The 19,269-nt window shown below is 39.3% G+C and overlaps 1 protein-coding gene across 1 annotated transcript; it reads left to right on the top strand.

The window, feature by feature from the left end:
* The first annotated feature begins 2,433 nt into the window (after positions 1 to 2,433).
* On the top strand, positions 2,434 to 9,878 carry LOC109039464 (uncharacterized). Its single transcript, XM_019054946.2, has 4 exons — positions 2,434 to 2,765; positions 5,757 to 5,917; positions 6,217 to 6,443; positions 8,104 to 9,878. The coding sequence occupies exons 2-4, from the start codon at positions 5,866 to 5,868 to the stop codon at positions 8,491 to 8,493; spliced, it is 669 nt and encodes a 222-aa protein (XP_018910491.2). The 5' UTR covers positions 2,434 to 2,765; positions 5,757 to 5,865; the 3' UTR covers positions 8,494 to 9,878.
* Positions 9,879 to 19,269: the final 9,391 nt, after the last annotated feature.

A 19,269-nucleotide genomic window follows, 5' to 3' on the forward strand; every position in this document is an offset into this window, starting at 1 on the left:
TCTTGTGAACCTCCTTGATTTTTCCTCTTTTTCCGTAGAAATTTTAAGCTGCTCCTTGACTTTTTCCTCTTTGAAAAATTAAAATAAGAGCGCAGATTTTGAAATACAGCAATGAAGACACGTGGTGTCGCACTATAAAGCCATCGATATCTTCTACAAGTTATGGATGCAGCTAAAACCGTCAAAATTTGAGCCGCGAAGTTTGGTAGTTTCACTGTACAGCATAACTTTATTTGTGCGAGATACTATAAAGACAGAGTACACATGGATTGCATTTTGCAAAAAGGAACCACTAGCATTGCAATGTTGCTAAGATTGTGCAACTTCTTTTGTCTTGGAGGAAAAACCCGATTATCCATTAATAGTTTCTATTTTACTCGCTAAAAACTGTAAATTTAAGACAAAAATTACCATCTAAATTTCATAGTTTTTCACGATTTCCGTAATTTTATTGCAAAAGATGAAGTTGCACAATCTTAGCATCATTGCAATGCTAGTGGTTCCTTTTTGCAAAATGCAATCCATATATCCTTAATGAATCATGCGCTCGCTTGTTCAGGCGAAATACAAGGAGGTCATACCAGAAAGCGGATGGAGTCCCGAAAAGCGGGTGGCGCTGGCTTTGAGACTTGCTGGTGGAGTTTTTCCATTACTCCAAGTTGTGGTGCAATGAGACTGACTACATGAAATACATCGTCTACGGCCGCAAAATGAAGCCGGATTGTTATCGCTGCAACTGGAGGTGTCCGCTAATGCGAGACCTGACATCTCTGACGGTCGCGCAAATCAACGATCCTGCTTTCTACTTGCAGAGTATGTTTGGATTGGTTGCTGTACCGCCGCCGATATCATCAACTACCGGTTCTTAACCAATGACATGTTATCTATTGGACGTATTTCTACCAAACAGACCTATGTGGAGGTGAGAAATATGGGGTGTGCTCGTTAGTTCTCTGGCCGTAAGAGTGAATGAGAATAATAAAGCGCCAATGACGTCAGCGGCAACGAACGAGGGTGGGCGCGGGGGCCCCGGCGGGGACATCGTCGTCGGGGCACTTTAACTCATGAGCCCTGTCCACAACGCCTAAAATATATTTTCAGCAGAGAATATATTTTATAAATTATTTGTCTTTGAAAATACATACCCCCTCCCCCTTAAGACAGACGGCCTATTTAGGAGTAAGCTTGACACTCACCCTCTATCCAGTAAGGATTGGAATCCTCCTCCCTTTAGTGGGTTACGCAATGATTGAATGACTCCTAAATTACGATTTAAATGTGGATTGAATGAGTGAATTTGCCTCTTCCGAATAGAATTTTTCCTTGTACGTAGGTACTTCGACTGCAAGAATCGTTTTCCAGCCGGGGTTTGCGTGAATGCGCAGTTTTTGGATCCGATTGCATGCTATATTTTTTTGTATGCGTGTTGCATCCGTACTCCGTAACTCACACCTATAGAACCGCATTGGAGGAGCCCGTATAAACATAGCTAGTACATACTGCCGTGTTAAGGAAGAACGCCGTATGAACATTCGAGAGTTGTCAAATTTCCCTTAATTGCACATCGAGGGTGTAAGTCGGCAATCACATAACTCGTTTGCGGTGTCTGAAAATCTCCGCCTCTACGTTATTTTTTTAAAGGAGAACAAATTGACATCATTCCTTGAAGTTTATGCAGAATTTTCTTCGCACAGAGAAGAAAAAACACGGCAGTTTTTAAGAATTGCCGTTGAGTAGTTTTCCGTTTAAAAAATGAAGTATGACAGGAAGTCTGCGACGTCGCAAACCGAGTTATGTGATTGCCGACTTACACCGTCGATATGCATTTTAGACAACATTCATGCATATTTTTCCTTGAGAGCTCCAGACATTTTCGATTAAACTGCTTAAGAAAATTTCTGAAAATTTTGGAAGAGAATAATCTTAATCTTCCCGGTAAATTCGGTTTTTATCGGAGGAAGCTTGGCAACGTCTGAAGGCTCATACGGCGTTCTTCCTTAGCACGGCAGCACAGGACGTGCACGTGCTGTTTTTGGAAAGATCTCGCGTACTCCGCCGTGCTAAGGAAGAACGCTGTATGAACATTCGAGAATTGCCAAATTTCATTCGATAAAATGTTCATTTTTGAGGAAAGCTATGAATATTTTTCCTCTAAATTTTTAGGAGCTGTAGGTGGAATTGCGAGCAAAATCGTCTGAAAAATTGGAGAGAAAATATTCATAAATTTACCAGGAAATTCTTGTTTTATCAAAAGAAATTTGGCAATGCCTGGAGGTTCATACGGCGTTTTTCCTTAGCACGGCAATACTCTCGTTGGTAGATCTACCGCGAGGCGATTGGCATGACTACCTATATGACATGACAGAATGATATAAAAAAATCGATTAAGTGCCGACGCGTCAATGGAGCTATGGGAGAATTTAAGCACACAATCATGACAATGAAATTGCTGTAAAAACAGAAAGGCAGTTGAGTCAACATGGCTTATTTTTGCGTGGCGTCATAGTTTTAGATTGCGGATGTGGGTGCGGATCCTCGCTTAGTAATTTTTTGCATTAAATAAAGCGAATAAATTTTCTACTTTTTCGTACATTTTCAGCGGCACTTTGTGAAACTGATCTTTTCCTAAGCGAAGCAATTACTAATTGTAGCATTAGAATGTAAAGTTTATTGTCATTTTGATACGTTTTAATTTTGTCATACATTGTAACTAGTTATATGAAAAGTTTTACTCAATAAAACTATTTTCTCTTATCCTTCAAGAGGTAGGTAACTTGATTGGATATTCTATGTAAATAACTTGTATATCTGAATAAATATGGTTGCTTGATTGATAATTATGTTTATTCGACACGTTAGCAATATCAGAGCCGTTTATGCCGAAATCATCATTCATTGTAGATGTCAACACTGAAGGTATGAAAATTTAAGATACTGGTAGAAAATTCGCAGCAGTATAAATTCGTCTATAGAGGGTTGCGGTCAGAGAGTAAAAGAAATGATCAAACATATTACAATTATTAAAATTGCAATTAAAAATAATGGAAAATAATGCAATGGATGCAAGTAAAACATTAATGAATCATTAATGTCCATCAAATAAACCAAGTTTTGTGGGACTTTTTTCGTTCAGGCGAGGGCGTTCCCATGTATCTAATCCAAGCATATTCAGTATTTGTAGAGTTCTGTAAAGATTCGTTCTATAAAAGTGCGACCTTAAAACGTCGTATAACTCGCGATGTGAATAGGCACGCGATTTTTGACGAAATCGGAGCTACATTTTGAAATGCATAGACTCGAACGAAAAGAGTGCCAAAGCACACGATACATACAGGGTTATCCAAAAGTCGTTAGCCACCCCAAAACTCTTTTTTCTAATGGGGATAAATAAACTTCGAGAATGTCCATAGGTTTAAAGTAGCAACTTCTTAGTCCTACCAAAAGCCTCTCCTTAGAGTAATGGGAGCAAATTTTTTCAAAAGAACCTTCCTCCACCTTTGTGACTTCTCGTTTGTAATGAAGGAAATAAAGAAAAATGTTGGCGCAAGCCGTAAGTCAATATTATTATTTATCACAAAACGGCCTCTAGTCGAAGTTTAAAATGATGGAAATTCGTCGTTTCAAGGGAAGCTCATGTCGAAAATTTTGGAGGAACCAAAAAGTTGCTGCTTTGCACCAAGAATAGAATTTCAAAGCTTGAAACATTTCTATCTCAATGAGGAAAAAATCCATGAGGGTGATAAATCCGAGTATTGGCAAACGTCATACAACATTTTTATTTGATACTAAGTTGTACCGGATCACAACTCTTTTAATGGTGCAAACTTTTGCTGGAGCAAATATAAGAATTATTTCTATTAGTAAATATCTCAAAAATCACGATGAGCGCATTGGCAAAGTTTGAAATGCACTCCTAACTTCACAATCTGTGTAAGAAATTTGGGTTTTTTGAGCTCCTCGCGTCAAAAACGATACTACGGCACAGGTGAACATTCCGTTAGAAGGAGTCGTTCCATTCAACCCCTGTGCACTAGGATACTACATGATATTCAGCATGGCTGACACCAATCCGCCAAAACACACGTGCCTGGACGAGACTCTAACCATTTGTTACTTTGTGCTCCCGATTTCGCGTGGAAGCGTCGGCTATGTTGGGTATTGCTATTGCATAGAGTACATAGACATAGAGTCGTAGTGTAAGTGGGAGAGCTGGCGCCACTTTCAAGCAATTTCCAGGTCCCAAATTCCGAGATTCCTGTGCGGCGCCGGGTCCCTTTTTCGATACATAATCGATTGTTTGCGATACACGGGGACCCGGCCATATTCCACACCGCCATTTTGGATCGAATATGTATCGAAAAAGTGACCCCGCACACCGGACTCGGAACTCGTCGAGCAGAACATGGCGCCAGCTCTTCCACGTACATTACGACTCTATATACTCTATGTGCTATTCCGAAAGGGTTAAATGGAACGACTCCTGTGACGAAATGTTAAACTGTGCCGTAGTATCGTTTTTGAAGCGGGAAGCCCAAATAACCGCAAATCTCTTACATAGATTGTGGAGTTATAGGAGTGCATTTCCAACTTTGCCAATGCGCTCAAAGTGATATTTGAGACATTTACTGATAGAGGCAACTCTTATTTTTACACCAGCAAAGGTTTGCAACAGGCCCATTGTTATTCTCACAATTAATCTGCATGCTATCATAAAATTGAGTTTTTTTTTGCAAATAAAAGCTCATTCTTCAAAGGCAATTGCCTATTTTATCTTTTTTTATCCCGCGATGGATCAACATTTCTAGGAAAAAAACACCCTTATCTGTTGATAACCTTTTGCTAACCACCGAAATTGCACAAGAACTGTTCGGAGTATATACTGAAAGAATTTGATAGGTGACATATATTTTCTGTGCTACTTTGCTGGCATGCAACGAAAAAACTCAAGTACTGGGCGAGGCCAGTTTGGCTGGTACTATGTACCCAAAAATTGAAGTAATGAAAGAGATGGGAACAAACCGCTCACAGCTAATGCCCCTTCAAATTTAATGTGAACGTTACAAATTGCTAGAGCTACGGCGAAGCACCGTACGGTGGTATGGGAGATCAAGATCCTCATGCATTATGAAAAGAATATTTAGATTCCAGACTAGGGTTTGGGATTTTTCTTCCTCAAGTCTCATTATGTGCTTCATGCGTGTGTATGGACGATTCTAATTTTCACTCCCTCGAGTATTTTTGCACTGCTACATATTCTTGACAGATGTGGCATCGAGGCTGCTCTTAACTCGTCTGTTGATATGCATTGTCGTTCTTGAAACACATTTTTTCCTTAAGAGACCTTTAAATTGTAACTAAGGAAAGTTTCAGGCTACTCTCAAGTTAGCATCTAAAATGAGGATAATTTTTCTGAACCTAGAGTAAAATTTAAGAGAATATAACTTATATGGGAATAGATCACTGCAAGGGATAAAAAAGGCATTCCATTGCAAAAAGTACAAAATTTGAAAGAAAAATTCCACATTTTTTTTACAAAGCGGGTGCGTAGTTACCTTAAAGTGTGTCACAACCATAGTATTTCTCCTCTTGTATTTTGTACTTTTTTCATTGGCAAATCAGTGGCCATGAAAATTACGGCTTCGTTTTTCCATTTCAAATTTCCGCTGTAAGATTTAGGAGCCAAAGAAGAATGGGCGGAGAGAAAATGAAGGTTGAAAACTTACTTACTGCTTCGGGCTCTTTTTTGTGTGTTTCAGCTACCTAAACGCAGCATTCATTTAATTGAACATTCCATAATTTCCACAATTTGGTTTTCAAGCTTATACAAACTTAAATGTAAAGACCGAACGATTTATATTTTTGGTCATGGTCCAACAATCAAGACCGGCCTATTTATCACATCGACTATTCTGTAACGGTAAGTTAATAAAAATCACAAAACTGCATGGTTCAATGAAAATTTGTGTTTGATGGAGTCCCTTGTTTGTGCGTAATTAAATTTTCAATCACATTATATGGGCAATCCTTGTGAGGAGTATATTGATATAAAAACTTTCCAATCATACACGTGACAGTAAATAGAAAAGAAATAACAATTTCGGCAATAACTGTTCAGGTTTTAATTTAAATTTACCTATAGGACAGTTGATTAATTTCAAGTATAAATAATTTTAAATTAATCTTAATCCACTTCGTTTTTTTCTTTACTTTTTTCAGCGGCTATTTGGGGTTCATTTCTGCTCTTAACGACGCTGGCCGTAATTAAATGCGATTTAAAGCACAAAACTAGATTGAGAAGTGAGTTTTTCGGCAAGGGTGACGTCATGAGGACAGAATTCGGTTGGTTGCTGGCAGCGGTAAACGAAACTGCATTCGTTTATGCATCATCATACAATAAGTCGGTCTTCATCTCCTTAACGACACAGAGTGGTATCAAAGACCGGGTAATAATTGAATAATGATTTTTAATGTGTAAAAATAAAGTTGGTAAAATTGGTCAGTGAATACGTATAGGTATTAGGCATTGTCCAAAAGAGCGCAGTTTGGGGGAATTAGTTCCATGATCTGAGGTTTTGTGGAACAATTTATAGCTAAATTATAAAAAGCTCCTGGAACAAGCTCGTCCGAAGTTCCGCAAATCGCTCTCGTGAAGACAATGCCTTAAAACTGAAAATTGAAATATTTTATAAAAACATACTAAACTGAGAAATATAAATCTGTATGGGCTTTCCATTTAGAAAACGTTGTATTGGTGATTTATAAAGGTACATAATTAGTTACTTGCGAGTCAAAAATGTTTGAAAAAGCACTCTACTCAATGGGCCTGTTGCAAACTTTAGAGCAAGAAGAAGAGTGATTCTATGAGGAAAATGGTTCAAAAATTACAATGAGCGCATCAAGAATGTCTGAAACACACTCCAAACTACACAATCTGCGTAAGAAATTTACGTTTTCTTAAGCTTCCTTCTTCAAAAATAACACTACGGTACAGGTGAAAATTTCGTAACAGGACTAACAGGAGTCATTCCATCCCAAGGCGGATAAAGAAAGGTGGTCGCATTCCGTACCCTCTTGACGTCACGCGGTATCGGGTACATCGGGTACAAGGGCCGGACGAGGCAGGGGGAGTCAACCCGACCGCCGCGTACCGCCGCGTGCCGCCGCGCGCCACGGCGTACCCGTACCCGCCTGACGTCACAGATCTTCAAGATGGCAGCCAAAATCGAAATGCGACCACCTTCCTTTATCCGCCTTGATTCCATCCAGTCCTTGCGCACTGGGATGCTACGCAATATTCAACATGGCCGACGCCAACCCACAAAACACACGTGACAAGACGGGGCTCTATCAACCAGCGCTGTCCATATTTACGTTTTTCCTCGCATTGATATAGACCATGTGCTTCGTTACGAATTGCGCGCAGAAGTGTCGGTTGTGTTGAAGTTCGTGTTGATTCCTAGTGCGCAAAGCTTTGAATGGAACGACTCCTCTTACGAAGTGTTCACCTGGGCCGTGGCATCGTTTGTGAAGCGAGGAGCTTAGGCCGTGCATCGTTCGTGAAGCAGGGAGCTTAAAAACACATAATTCTTACACAGATTGTGTATTTACGAGTGTATATAAGACTTTTTCGATGCGCCATGGTGGAAGCTTTTACTTTCTGGACTTCAGCATTCTACTGTTGACTTACCTACATGGTTGATGTCCAACAACGTGTTTGTTGGCAGTTTCGTTTTGCAAACACAAGGTCCAGCTGCTGAAGTTTGGATCACACTCTGAAACTTCAGTTCTTGCATCTGAAGTACTCGGTTCACATCCACAATGTAGGTAGGTCAACAGCCGAAATTAGGGTGATGACTATCGCTCCCTTATAATTGTCCATAAGGAACTGTTGAATCCCCGAAATTAAAAACTTCCACCTGTCGCTAACAGGCCAGTAGAGGGTCTCTTAGACCTCTCAGTAGAGGGTCCATATGACCTTTTTCGATGCGCTCATCGACAAAGTTTTCGACTTTTCTAACAAGAAATAACTCCTCTCTTTGTTCCGGCTAAAGTTCACTATACTTCACTATACTTACAGAGGCATATTGCTATTATCGTTCGCAGGTGAGGCAAATCGCCGTGGATCTGGAGCCCGGTTGGAGCAGTTACAAGCGAGTTGCCCTGGCGCTGAGACTGGCCGGGAAGAGGTACCATTACAGTAAGCTGTTCTGCAACTCTAAGGACTACATGAACTACATCATCTCCGGCAAATTTAAAAGCTGCCGCTTCGACTCAAAGTGCCCGCTCCATCGCGATTTGACGATGTTGACAGTCCGGCAAATCAAGGCTGATGATCTGTACTTGGAAACAAAGAAGGCCCGTCTGATCGTCAACGAAATACCCAACCAAGAGCCGTCCCAGCGCGTCCTCCGAGTATCCAGACCTGAGTCGGAAGACGATTCAGAAACTGACTCAGACGCAAACACTATATGTGGCCTGCCTGTATGTAACTAATACGGTGAACGGCTCGAGGATCACACTCAAGTCGTCGCTCTGCTAACGTAAGGGCGTATCTTAATTTCCACGTGAGCCCTGATTTACATATAAGCCCATGCTCTCTGGGGCTCATCCAGAAATCGAGATACGCACTTACGTCAGAGGAGCGACGAAGTGTCGTGCCGCGCGTCGTTTCGATGCCGTTTTGGATTTTGTGGGATGCTAAGCTGGGCTCACTGACGAGTGTAATCTACCGTTGAGGGTTAAATAGGGTGCGTGACTTTGCATCCCCCTGCAATGCATCCACCCTTATCTAACCTCCCTAACCTAACCTAACCTACTCAACGTAAACTAACCTAACCTAACATAACCTAACGGCTGGGTGGATGCATCGCAGGTGGATGCAACGTCCTGAGCCCGTTAAAAACGCCTAAGACGTTATAAACTCATGGTGTGACCCCAAATCATCACACTCAAAAACAAGTATGGGAAGAGTGATTTACCTGCCGAGTTATGGATCATGGAGCCATAAAATATAGTTCGTGGAGCCATGCTTATAGGTTCACGACCAATAAGGTATGGCTCAGAGAGTCATACTGTAGACGGTAAGTCACTTTGGTTCGAAATTATGGATCTCCGAGCCATTCTTTATGGGTCTCAGAGTCATACCTTGTTTTGAGTGTAGTATTTCAATTCATCTCTTCAGGCTCTCTCTCTCCCCCCCCCCCCCCGATCTTGTACACGGGAAAAAGATGTATAGGGGTTGTTGGATGATATTAACATTCCCCATTAATTGTGGTGGTACGTAGTAACCAAATTAATCAGGTTACTTCCCCTAATGTTGCGGTACTACGACAATTAATTGAAAATGCCCATATCAATAAACAAATTGTGGTCGTGCCACAATTTTAGGGGAAAACCTCTGACACTTTCTCCCCGTGTGCTGGTACTCAGCAGAGCTCATTTTTGACTCTAAATGAAATTGTTGAACCGTTTAGCCTTGCTTTCCCTGCAAAATAATGTAAACTACCTTATTATTATTAAAAACAATTGTATGAAGCTGCAAGATCTCCAAAACCAGAATTTCTTGTTTTGTTTTGTCGTGTTAGTAGGTGATAGAACCAAGCTTAAAAATCGGAGGACAAGCTTGATAAAAGCGCGCGCTACAACAGCTATCAAGGATTATGAAAATGATAAAAAATTAGTGCTCCTATGTCGAGAAATTGCCCACCTATGCACAGTGAAGGGGAACACGTGAACGCTCTGAGAAGGCTACGTGCCGTGCCAGAGTAGCGGTGAAATGATGCGAAACGTCCATCGATGGATCCTCAAAGTTATACTGTGCTGCGCTTAATCAAATTAAATATGGAAAAACGGTACCCACGTCATACGTACACGCCATCAAAAAATTGGCCTCCGGCCAATTTATGCGCGGCGCTTCGCGCCGCGTACCGGCGCTACGCGCCGGCATTTGGGGGGCTTCGCCCCCCCATCCGCTTAGCGGATTGGTGCGGGGACCGCACGGGACTTTCTCGCTCGAGCCGGCGCTTCGCGCCGGCATAGACACTTTTACTGGAATATTTAGAAAAATACTGCCAATTTTACAAAATCATAAAGTTTGATTGGAATTTTGATCACAGGATAATAGTTATGAAATTTTTATTCAAACCATTGAACTTCATTGTAAATGTCTTCGCGATATGTGGTGAATTCATATATTCGGACTCGACTTGTTGATTTTATGAGGCATCTTCAATTAAATATGTAATTGATTAACTAAGTCTCCTGTCAAAGATGGCGATCCGTAAAAATCTTAGCTTTTCTACGATTCATTAGGATCCATTAGATTCATTGACATCATACTTCAGATACGATTTTATATTATAATCTCTCCTTAAGCACGGTCAAAAGCCATCAAATATCTACTTGAATGGGTAGAATGACTATTCGATGTTCAAATAGTCTTAAAACTAAACGGTTTTCGCTTAGCATCTCCCAAATTTTAAATTTGGCGGGCGAATCTACCTGCTGGAAGGTTCACGACACGCCCGCCAGGAGCGCCATCTCCTTACCGCGTATCCCCGTAACTCAAAGCGAAAACAATAGAGAGCGCCATCGACAAACGTCAACCAGAGACAAGTCAACAAACGTCACGTTATAACAATTATAACCTCCTTCATTAACAAGCATTAAATCAGTCATATTTGTGCCGAATTATTACATTATATTTGTGCTTAGTACCTCGTAAAAAGGAACCGCAAAAGATGGAATCTGCCGGGATTCTAAATTCATTAACAACAAACATATTAGTTTTTAATAAAGATCTAAGTGTCAGTTCTTGGCGTTAGCTTGATGATTCATAGTACCTTTGTAATGTGAGTATGTATCTAATTAGTTGTCTAATTTTGCTTTGTGATTACCTACGGAGTAATTTTGGAAATAGTATATGATGCATTATATAATGCATTTGAATTCCTAGGTTTCACCTGACTCAAAGCGTTTGCTGCTATTATCTAGAAGCGCTCCGACTCATTTATCAGAGAATTGAGCGTTTCCTATCGGCCCCTCTGCAATTATGAGATTAGTCCATGAATCCTTTAGGAACTTAAATTAATGACTCAGATGGTGCTTTTGAGCCAACTTTCAAAGAATTAAAGGCATTTTTTCAAAATCTACAGTCCATGAGCTCTCCGTGTGACCGAAGTGCTCTCCTCGCTATATGACGCGTAACCCTTCAATTTTTAGTTTAGTCCAAAGACCTCGTAGGAACTTAAATTAATGAACCAGGTGGTGCTCTTATGCCAACTTTCGAAGAATTGAAGGCATTTTTTTTTATTTTTTTTTTCAAATTTACAGTCCTTGAAAATGAGCTGTTTCGCGGAGCAAAGTGCCCTACTTTTGGGCCTCGTATCTCTTGAATTTTGAGTTTAGTCCAAAGATCTTTTTGGAACTTAAATTAATGACCCAGGTGATGTGCTTGATGCCCATTGTTAAAGAATTAAAGACATTTTTCAAAATTTACAGTCTTTCAAAATGAGCTTTCCGTGTGATTTTGCTAAAAATGGACAATTGAGCGTAGCCCCCCCAAATTTTAGCGTACCTCAAAATCGTTGGACGTGCATAAGGAGACCATAGATATGGTGTCCTGTGCCAATTTTGAATGAAATCGAACAGATAGATTCTGAGATATCGCTGTAGACAGATTTGGGGGACGCCACACGGACGGACACACATTTTTTCAAGTATGGTTATTTTTACTCCTGGGACCTTAAAACGTCTAGAAATGATGAAATTTCAACTTTTTTTTTTTTTTTTTTTTGGAGGATGACAATACTTCCTCTCTACCCTATGGGAGCGAGAAAGTAAAAATGAAACACGCGAGTAAATCGAGTACTGTGAAATGCAATGGCCCTAATTCCAAAGGGACGATTCAAAATTCGGTAGCGTAACGATTCCCAACGCCAAAACTGATAAGGATGCGTCATTAATGGGTCGCGCGCACGGAAATTATCGCAATTAGTCAGTGCTGCCACATTTATGACACTTTTTCTGTCAGACGGCGCTGCGATCTTGATGCGTCAGGGGTTTTTGACCTCGCTCTGACGGCTAGGCCACACAACTACCTGATATAAATCTAATTGCCTTAAACGTTTTGCCGGCCTCAGTAGAGTCATTTGACCCATACTCTCGACCCTCTCGTAATAATGATTTGTTGACCTATGTGCTGCGTACGCATAAACTATCCCCTGCAGGTTTCTGCTGTTACTATTTTAAGAGATAAAGAGAGGTGTCTTTGTCGAATGTCAATGGTTTTTTTTTTCGCAAATCTCGAAGTAAATAATCAATTATTCAAAGAATTCTGAAACTTTGTTAATTTCTCTTCAGTCTGTGCAAAATCTGAAAAACTATCGCCAAAATAATTAACAAATTAGTGGTGGTACATGAACTCTTGAGCCATCTTGACGTGGTGGTAAAATTACCAGCGCAGTCAGCGGCGCGCGTGGCGTGCTTTGCGATATATCCAGTGGCTTGGCGTGCTTTGCGATAAATCGATTGGTCTGCCATTCAAACCTATGGAAAAGGATCGATTGATAGGGTGTTCGCAACGAACACCTTAATAATCGATTCTTTACCATAGCTTCAAATGAGGAAATATCGATATATATCAAAGCACGCCACGCCACTGGATATATCGATTGATCTGTCATTTAAACCTATGGAAAAGGATCGAACACCTTAATAATCGATTCTTTACCATAGTTTTAAATGGCATAACAATCGATACATCGCAATTCACGCCACGCCACTGAGCGCAGTGGTAGGCAATAAATACCACAATCATCGATAATGGCTACTTTTAACGACGAGTTCTTATAAAACACTACTGATAATAATTTTAATCATGCTTTTTTCGTAGTACGTGTTGAAGCAGAAAAAAGTCTGAGAATTTCATTTTAAAACTTTGGACATTTTTTGGGTTGTTCCAATTATTTTTGATTTAACATTTACTTAAAACGTCTCCAGGGTACGAAGTGCATTATTGTAATTTTGACGAGAGAGATTATCGATTTAAAAAAAAAAAATAAGCGAATTAGATTAATTTTCACATCCAAAACATTGGAAATGAAAACATTTTTTGATAAAAACATGTAAAATTTTCTAAATACTCAAAATTCGAGTGACTGCTTCTGCATTTGACCAAGTGTCTGATTTGGTTATCAACCGTTGACGTCTCCATAAAATAATAGAACATTAATTTTAGCTCAATAAAAGAAGTGTTTCGTCCAAATACGATTTCTGAACATCATAACATCATTTACTTAAAGTGAGAAAAAGGTTAGAAAAATTGTATCGACTCCTTCAATTTTGTCTCCGGCAAATTCGCATACCGCCGTGAAAGGTCGAGAGGGATTCTATTGACGATGCGATGAGTGAACCTGATTTCGTATCAGACGAAAAAACAAAACATATAGAACATGCAAAAAGCAATTTAATGATTTTGACAAACATTGCACGGACCTACCTTAAAAGTATAAAAAGGTCCAATATTTTTTCTTTTGTATTTGACAGTTTTGTGGTGGCAAATCATTATGAATCTTAGAAAGATCCATTCCGGAAGTTCTATGCTTATGGATTTAATATGAAGTTTCCGAAAATTGCAATTTTTATAATGCTTTAAAGGTTTAAAGGCCTCCCTTACCACTATGTGAACCCAAAGGAACCGCCATGAACACGCCGCTGTGACTTTTCAAGCTTTTATTTTCCGGTTAAAGGCAGTAATGAGATGCTAAAACTACAGGACAAAAACCTTAGGAAAATGTATGAAAAACGCATTTAATTCAGTCGCGACTTTTGAAAATGCCGGTTAACGATTTAAAGAGTTTCTCTGATTGTGAGTCAAGATTACTAAGGACTCGTGAGTGCAGTGAGTGCTGCAAGCAGTTTCGTAATCTTACCAGTAGAGAACAGCACAGCCAGCGAGTGGAGGTTCCTCCATTTATCCGATAGAGTGCGTTAAACTGCATGATTCCAGACGTGAAGATAGCATCAAAATAACCCGGAGCGGCGCGATTCCTGCTCTTGCCTACAACTACAACTCCTCGATGGATTCAGTCTATGCTTTCTCGCGATATCGGCGCTACGCTCTTTGTTTACATTGTTGTGTTATTGGATTTTTCTGAATTTGCCGGGTGTTTTTAAATTTTGTGTGAATATTTCTGTGCGTTTGGAGTGCTTATATCTTACGAAAAGTCATCCATCCTTGACTTATGCACCATAATTCAGTTTCGGTATGTGTTTGTTGACATTCATTTTAGGTTATGTGTTTACAGAAGAATTCCTCCTAATCACTCTTGTCTTTCATATTTAATTGCGGAAATACTCCAATGATTCGCACATTTCAGCATTTTCTCAAGCCGAGGACCTAGATTTGAAGGTTGAAGGGTTGTCATGAGAGTCTGGCTGTAGGTCTTCCTGCCATAAAAATTACCACAAGACAATTGAACGGAGACATGTGTTTTCTGACGTTATGAATGAGGGCATCTTTCTGTTGTCACTTCACAATTTTTCAACCGTGGGAAGTACTTGCTACTTTATAAAGAGTATGAGTACGGTAGAGAGAGAGATGAGGAAAATATTCGTAGTGTTTTAATTGACGCACAGACCTTTGAGGTGCCGTTGTACGACCTGATAAAGTCAGGGAAAAGTTATTTAACCCTGAATTGTTAGGAGGCACTGGGAAATTTCAGAGTGTCAGAGGTAAAACTGGCCTTCTATCTGCCAATTTTCTTGAATCATTTGAGTGTTTTTATTGTCAGAACACGAATAGATTGAACCTCAGGCAAGGAAAACTGTAAGCACAGACACTTCAGTTAATAATTGTAATATCCATCGTTCGAAGAAAGTAGTTTCCTATTTGAGACTTCCTGGAAAACTGAGAGATTTTTTCCTGTAGGCCATTTGTTATTATGATCCTTTTTACATCCTTCCTTACCTTAGTCCCATTGGCAGGAGAATCAATTTTCATTTAACTCATATTCCTGACACTTTGCTGATCTACTTTTATGTGCAAGGTTGTTTGAATGGATGGAGCAACATGTAGTTGATACTTACCATGATCAAAGAGGAACCGATAGAGGACTAATCTTTTCAGAGCAGACAATGGAGGAGATTATTAATGATTCGGGTTTAGGTGTAAACAGAGTAGGCAACCCCATGGCTATGGATTCTTCAAAAATTGAAGCAAAAATAACTGAAAAATACCATTTATATAGTAGGACCACCAAATTACTTATCCATCAATTTTTGATAGGAGCTAACAATGCATGTGCATCAAACTTGCAATAAAAATATTGTAAGAACCTGGCTCTGCTCTCCAATTTTTCTTCCTAAATTAGCTCCAATTAGCTGCAGGAATTGTCTTTTAAAATCACTGGAAAATATGTCAAAGTAGGTTGCTTTACTTCAAAATTTTTTGTAACAAGCTGCACGCCCCGAGGCTTTACCTCAACTTGTAGTGCAAGATTCAAAAAACTTATTAGAATCGATGGCAAATTTTAATTTTTCTTTCGTTCGAGGGATTGAAATGTTATCAGCACTTTTGAAGCTGGGCTCCCGAGTGCAACTGTCTATCACTGCATCAATAGTCAGTGAGATTAAATAAGAATTTAGAGGTCTCTGTGGGAAAATAAAGGCGCTTGCTAATCAGAGGAAAAGAATCTACGAGTTATATTATACAGTCATTCTCACGATGCAACAAATTCTGTTAGCGCTAGATTTTATTTTTTTCGTTTAGACCACAACTTGGAACATTAAAGCCCAAATATACACCTTGAAAAGCTGGCATTCTCTGTAATCTCTTTGAGATTTATTTTCATTTCTAGGATTTGCTGAGTACTTCAAGATTTTTTAGAAAAAACTTGCCAGTGTGCCATTTTTTGTACTCTGCTCAAGCGATTTTCTGTCAGTAAAATTAAACAAGAAAAATGCCCAAAAAAAAGATATCTTCTCCTCAGTTGACAGTGGTCTTCTGCTCGTTTGTGAAAAAAATAGAAATGTCAGTACGTACGTACGTAATCACGAGAAATTTTAAGTGGTTAGTTTGTATAGTAATCTGTTTACCCTTTTGATCCCTAATATTTAAATTAAAGACTTAGGTACAAAAAAAAAAAAAAAATAATTTTAAAAAAGTAAAGAAAATCATTTTAAAAAAGCAAAAAAAAAAAATAATCATACCTAAGTAATAACATAACAATAAGCCTTGTAATCTACAGGAGCGATGAAAAAAAAACTCTTGAACTAGTCAGTTGAAAACAGTAGGTACAATATTGACACCTTAGTAATTTAAATTACTTAATATTTTAATCCCCTTTTCTTGAATAAATAAAGACTCATAATAAAAATAGAATTGCCTTAAGAGCATTGAACCTGACACCAGTCGTTACAAATTTTATTTTGAATTTACTCACCTAAGGTTTATTTCATGAAGATTAAGTCCGTCATAAATTTTCTTTGCATCAATAGTGAGTGTGGTCCAAAATGTTTATATCTACTTGTCCAAGTATATTTGTCGCAGTCACTCATCATCATTAATTAAACCCATGTAGACGCCGACCATAAATCGCAAATCAGATGTAAGAACACATGTCGTTGAAATTTTCCTCCGTTCTTACATTTGCCGTATGCTGATTATTCACGTTGCCATATTGAAAATGAATGCCGCACGATGGATCGAGTCACTAAGAGAGGTCGGACATGAAATTTTTGACGAAAACTGAAAATTTTGATGTTTATTTCGTCTTATTTTAAATTTCAAGGGGTGGTATCAGAAGAAAATTTCACGAGGAAACCATCGGAACAACTTTTAGAACCTCAAAGTTTTGTATAAACGGAGTTACTTATAAGCGTTTGATCAAAGCGTTGAGTATCCAAATTTTGTCCGACCGTTTCCATTGGCTCGATCCACTGTATGCCGCCGCAAATACTATCAAATGTCAACGGCATCTTCAACAGTTTTTAAATCGGGTGACCAAATCGTTGGTTATATCGACTGAAACCGTAGGTTTTGCTAAGACATCTGGAAAGAAAATACCCTGCTGGACTGATGCCCTCTTGTTCCTCTCCATCAGAGATGTGTTGTCATTCGGAAGTTTGCGACTTGCGAGTGGCTAGCGTATTGGACCATCAATACGATCCCAGATTTCGGTGATTGGCCCCTGATTTTTAACAAGGCTGCAAATTTTTAGCCCGAAGATTTGGTCGATGTAACCCAAAAAAACTAACCGCACGTTTAGATCATTTCGTGTACTATTTACCACATTAACACAAAATGCCGGTTACTTTTGCTTACTGTAAAGGAAAAATCACTAGCAAGAGTTTTTTGGACTCATTTTCTCTCAGAGATTCAATATTAAACAAAAACTGGTCAAATTTTTCTTAATATACGACTTTGAAATTGAAAATTGATCGGAAAATGTGAGCTATACGATGACGTCACTGCTCAAATTAAAAACAAGTTGTAATACAAAGGCATTGGTATCCTTGACGAGTCGAATTTGCACGCACATCGGCAACGGGCGAACAACATTGTTCTAATCTCTTTCTGATGCTAATGCGCCTCCGCTGCATTGTTCCAGCCCACTAATTACCGTGTTACTGTCGTCTCGGATTTACATCAATATCTAGAAATCTAGGCTGAATACTTTTCTCGCGGCCTCCTCTGCTAGCATGCGTAGGAGAAGCCACCGCACAGTAAAACAAGTCTCCGGGAACGGTCGGACGTGCAACTTGTTACTAAAAATCCGAATTTTTGGGTTTATTTCGTCGTATGACGAATTGTTCGGTGTGTTTCTTGGAAGGAATTTTACAAAAAAACAAAAAAACAAAGGAAACACTCTTAAACATTTGCGTATTGTATTATCGAAGATGTAAGTCTCTAAAGTTTTTACATCACGTCCAACCTCTCCTTTCCACTGTGCGCCTCCATTCGTCTAAGCTCCTTGCTCCAGTAGAATTCTGCGTGTTGAGGAAAACCCCATATGAACTTTCGAATGTTGCCAAATTTTTACGGGCTGAATATTCATTTTTGATAACAGCAATACATGCCCTCGCAATAGCTGGATACGCTAAGTATAAGTAGCATAATGCATAAGTAGAATTTTTTGAAAAATGCGAAGGATAATAGGACTCCATTTTGGGATAGGTACAACAATTTTCAACCGATTTTCAACAAATTTCAACAATTTTCCACCGATAAAACATATATCTCCAACATAAATCATGAATTTTTCTCCTTGAAATAAACCAAAAACCCTCGATCAAATTGGACTGTTTAAAGCAGAAAGCAGAAAGGAACCAAGTTACATCAGCCATTGCAAAATTTAATTTTTTACGTATACACGGTTGGTCGGTTGTTTTTGCAAATTTTAGTGAATACTCTTCATGGTTCAAAGCCAAATCCTTCAAATTTTCACCGAAAAAATCCCCACAAAATTTCTCTTGTTAAAAATTAAATTGCTCAGTTAAATTTGGCTTGGTTTCCTTTCTGCTAAACGCGATCCAATTATGCTTAGAATTCATAGAAAAAACATGCAGTAAACCTGAAGAAATTTCAGTTTTTCTCTTTAGAAATTTCCTTAAAATTTTCCAATTCCTTAAAATTTTCACAAAAAAATCCCCACAAACGTTCTCTTGTTAAAAATTAAATTGCTCAGTTAAATTTGGCTTGTTCCTTTCTGCTAAACGCGATCCAATTATACCTAGAATTCATAGAAAAAACATGCAGTAATCCTGAAGAAAATTCAGTTATTCTCTCTAGAAATTTGACAGCGTGTGGTTGTTCATAGAGCGTTCTCCCTTTCGGCAGAATTTCGGAGTAATCTTAATTGCGATCCGGGGACGGGCAGGAGCTCGTGGCATGTGCCCCGTGCCACCCACCCGGTCGCTCGACGCCGGGGCTTCAAAGTCGTCGAAAATCCCTGTATCACTAGGGGCAAGCTCTCCAAAGCTTTCGATTTTGCCGTGACACTTGACAACTCCGAACAGCGGTAATGAATCGTCGTAGGCGGGTTCTTTATTCTTACTCGCGGTATCTCACCGTAGAAGAGTTGCATCAATTCTCAACAGAACGTACAATGTACATTGTACACTCCTTGTGTCCGCTGTTCGAACTTCCATTAGCTTTTTAGATGATTGTGACGTTTAAATAATGAGCCCTATTTTTAGCGTTTTTTGATCAAGCTACGGATAATGTCTAGGACCGGGATGGACCGGGATTCATCCGGGCATGAACAATTT

The sequence above is a fragment of the Bemisia tabaci genome, chromosome 1 (genome assembly GCF_918797505.1).
Source record: "Bemisia tabaci chromosome 1, PGI_BMITA_v3".
NCBI classification, from domain to species: domain Eukaryota; kingdom Metazoa; phylum Arthropoda; class Insecta; order Hemiptera; family Aleyrodidae; genus Bemisia; species Bemisia tabaci.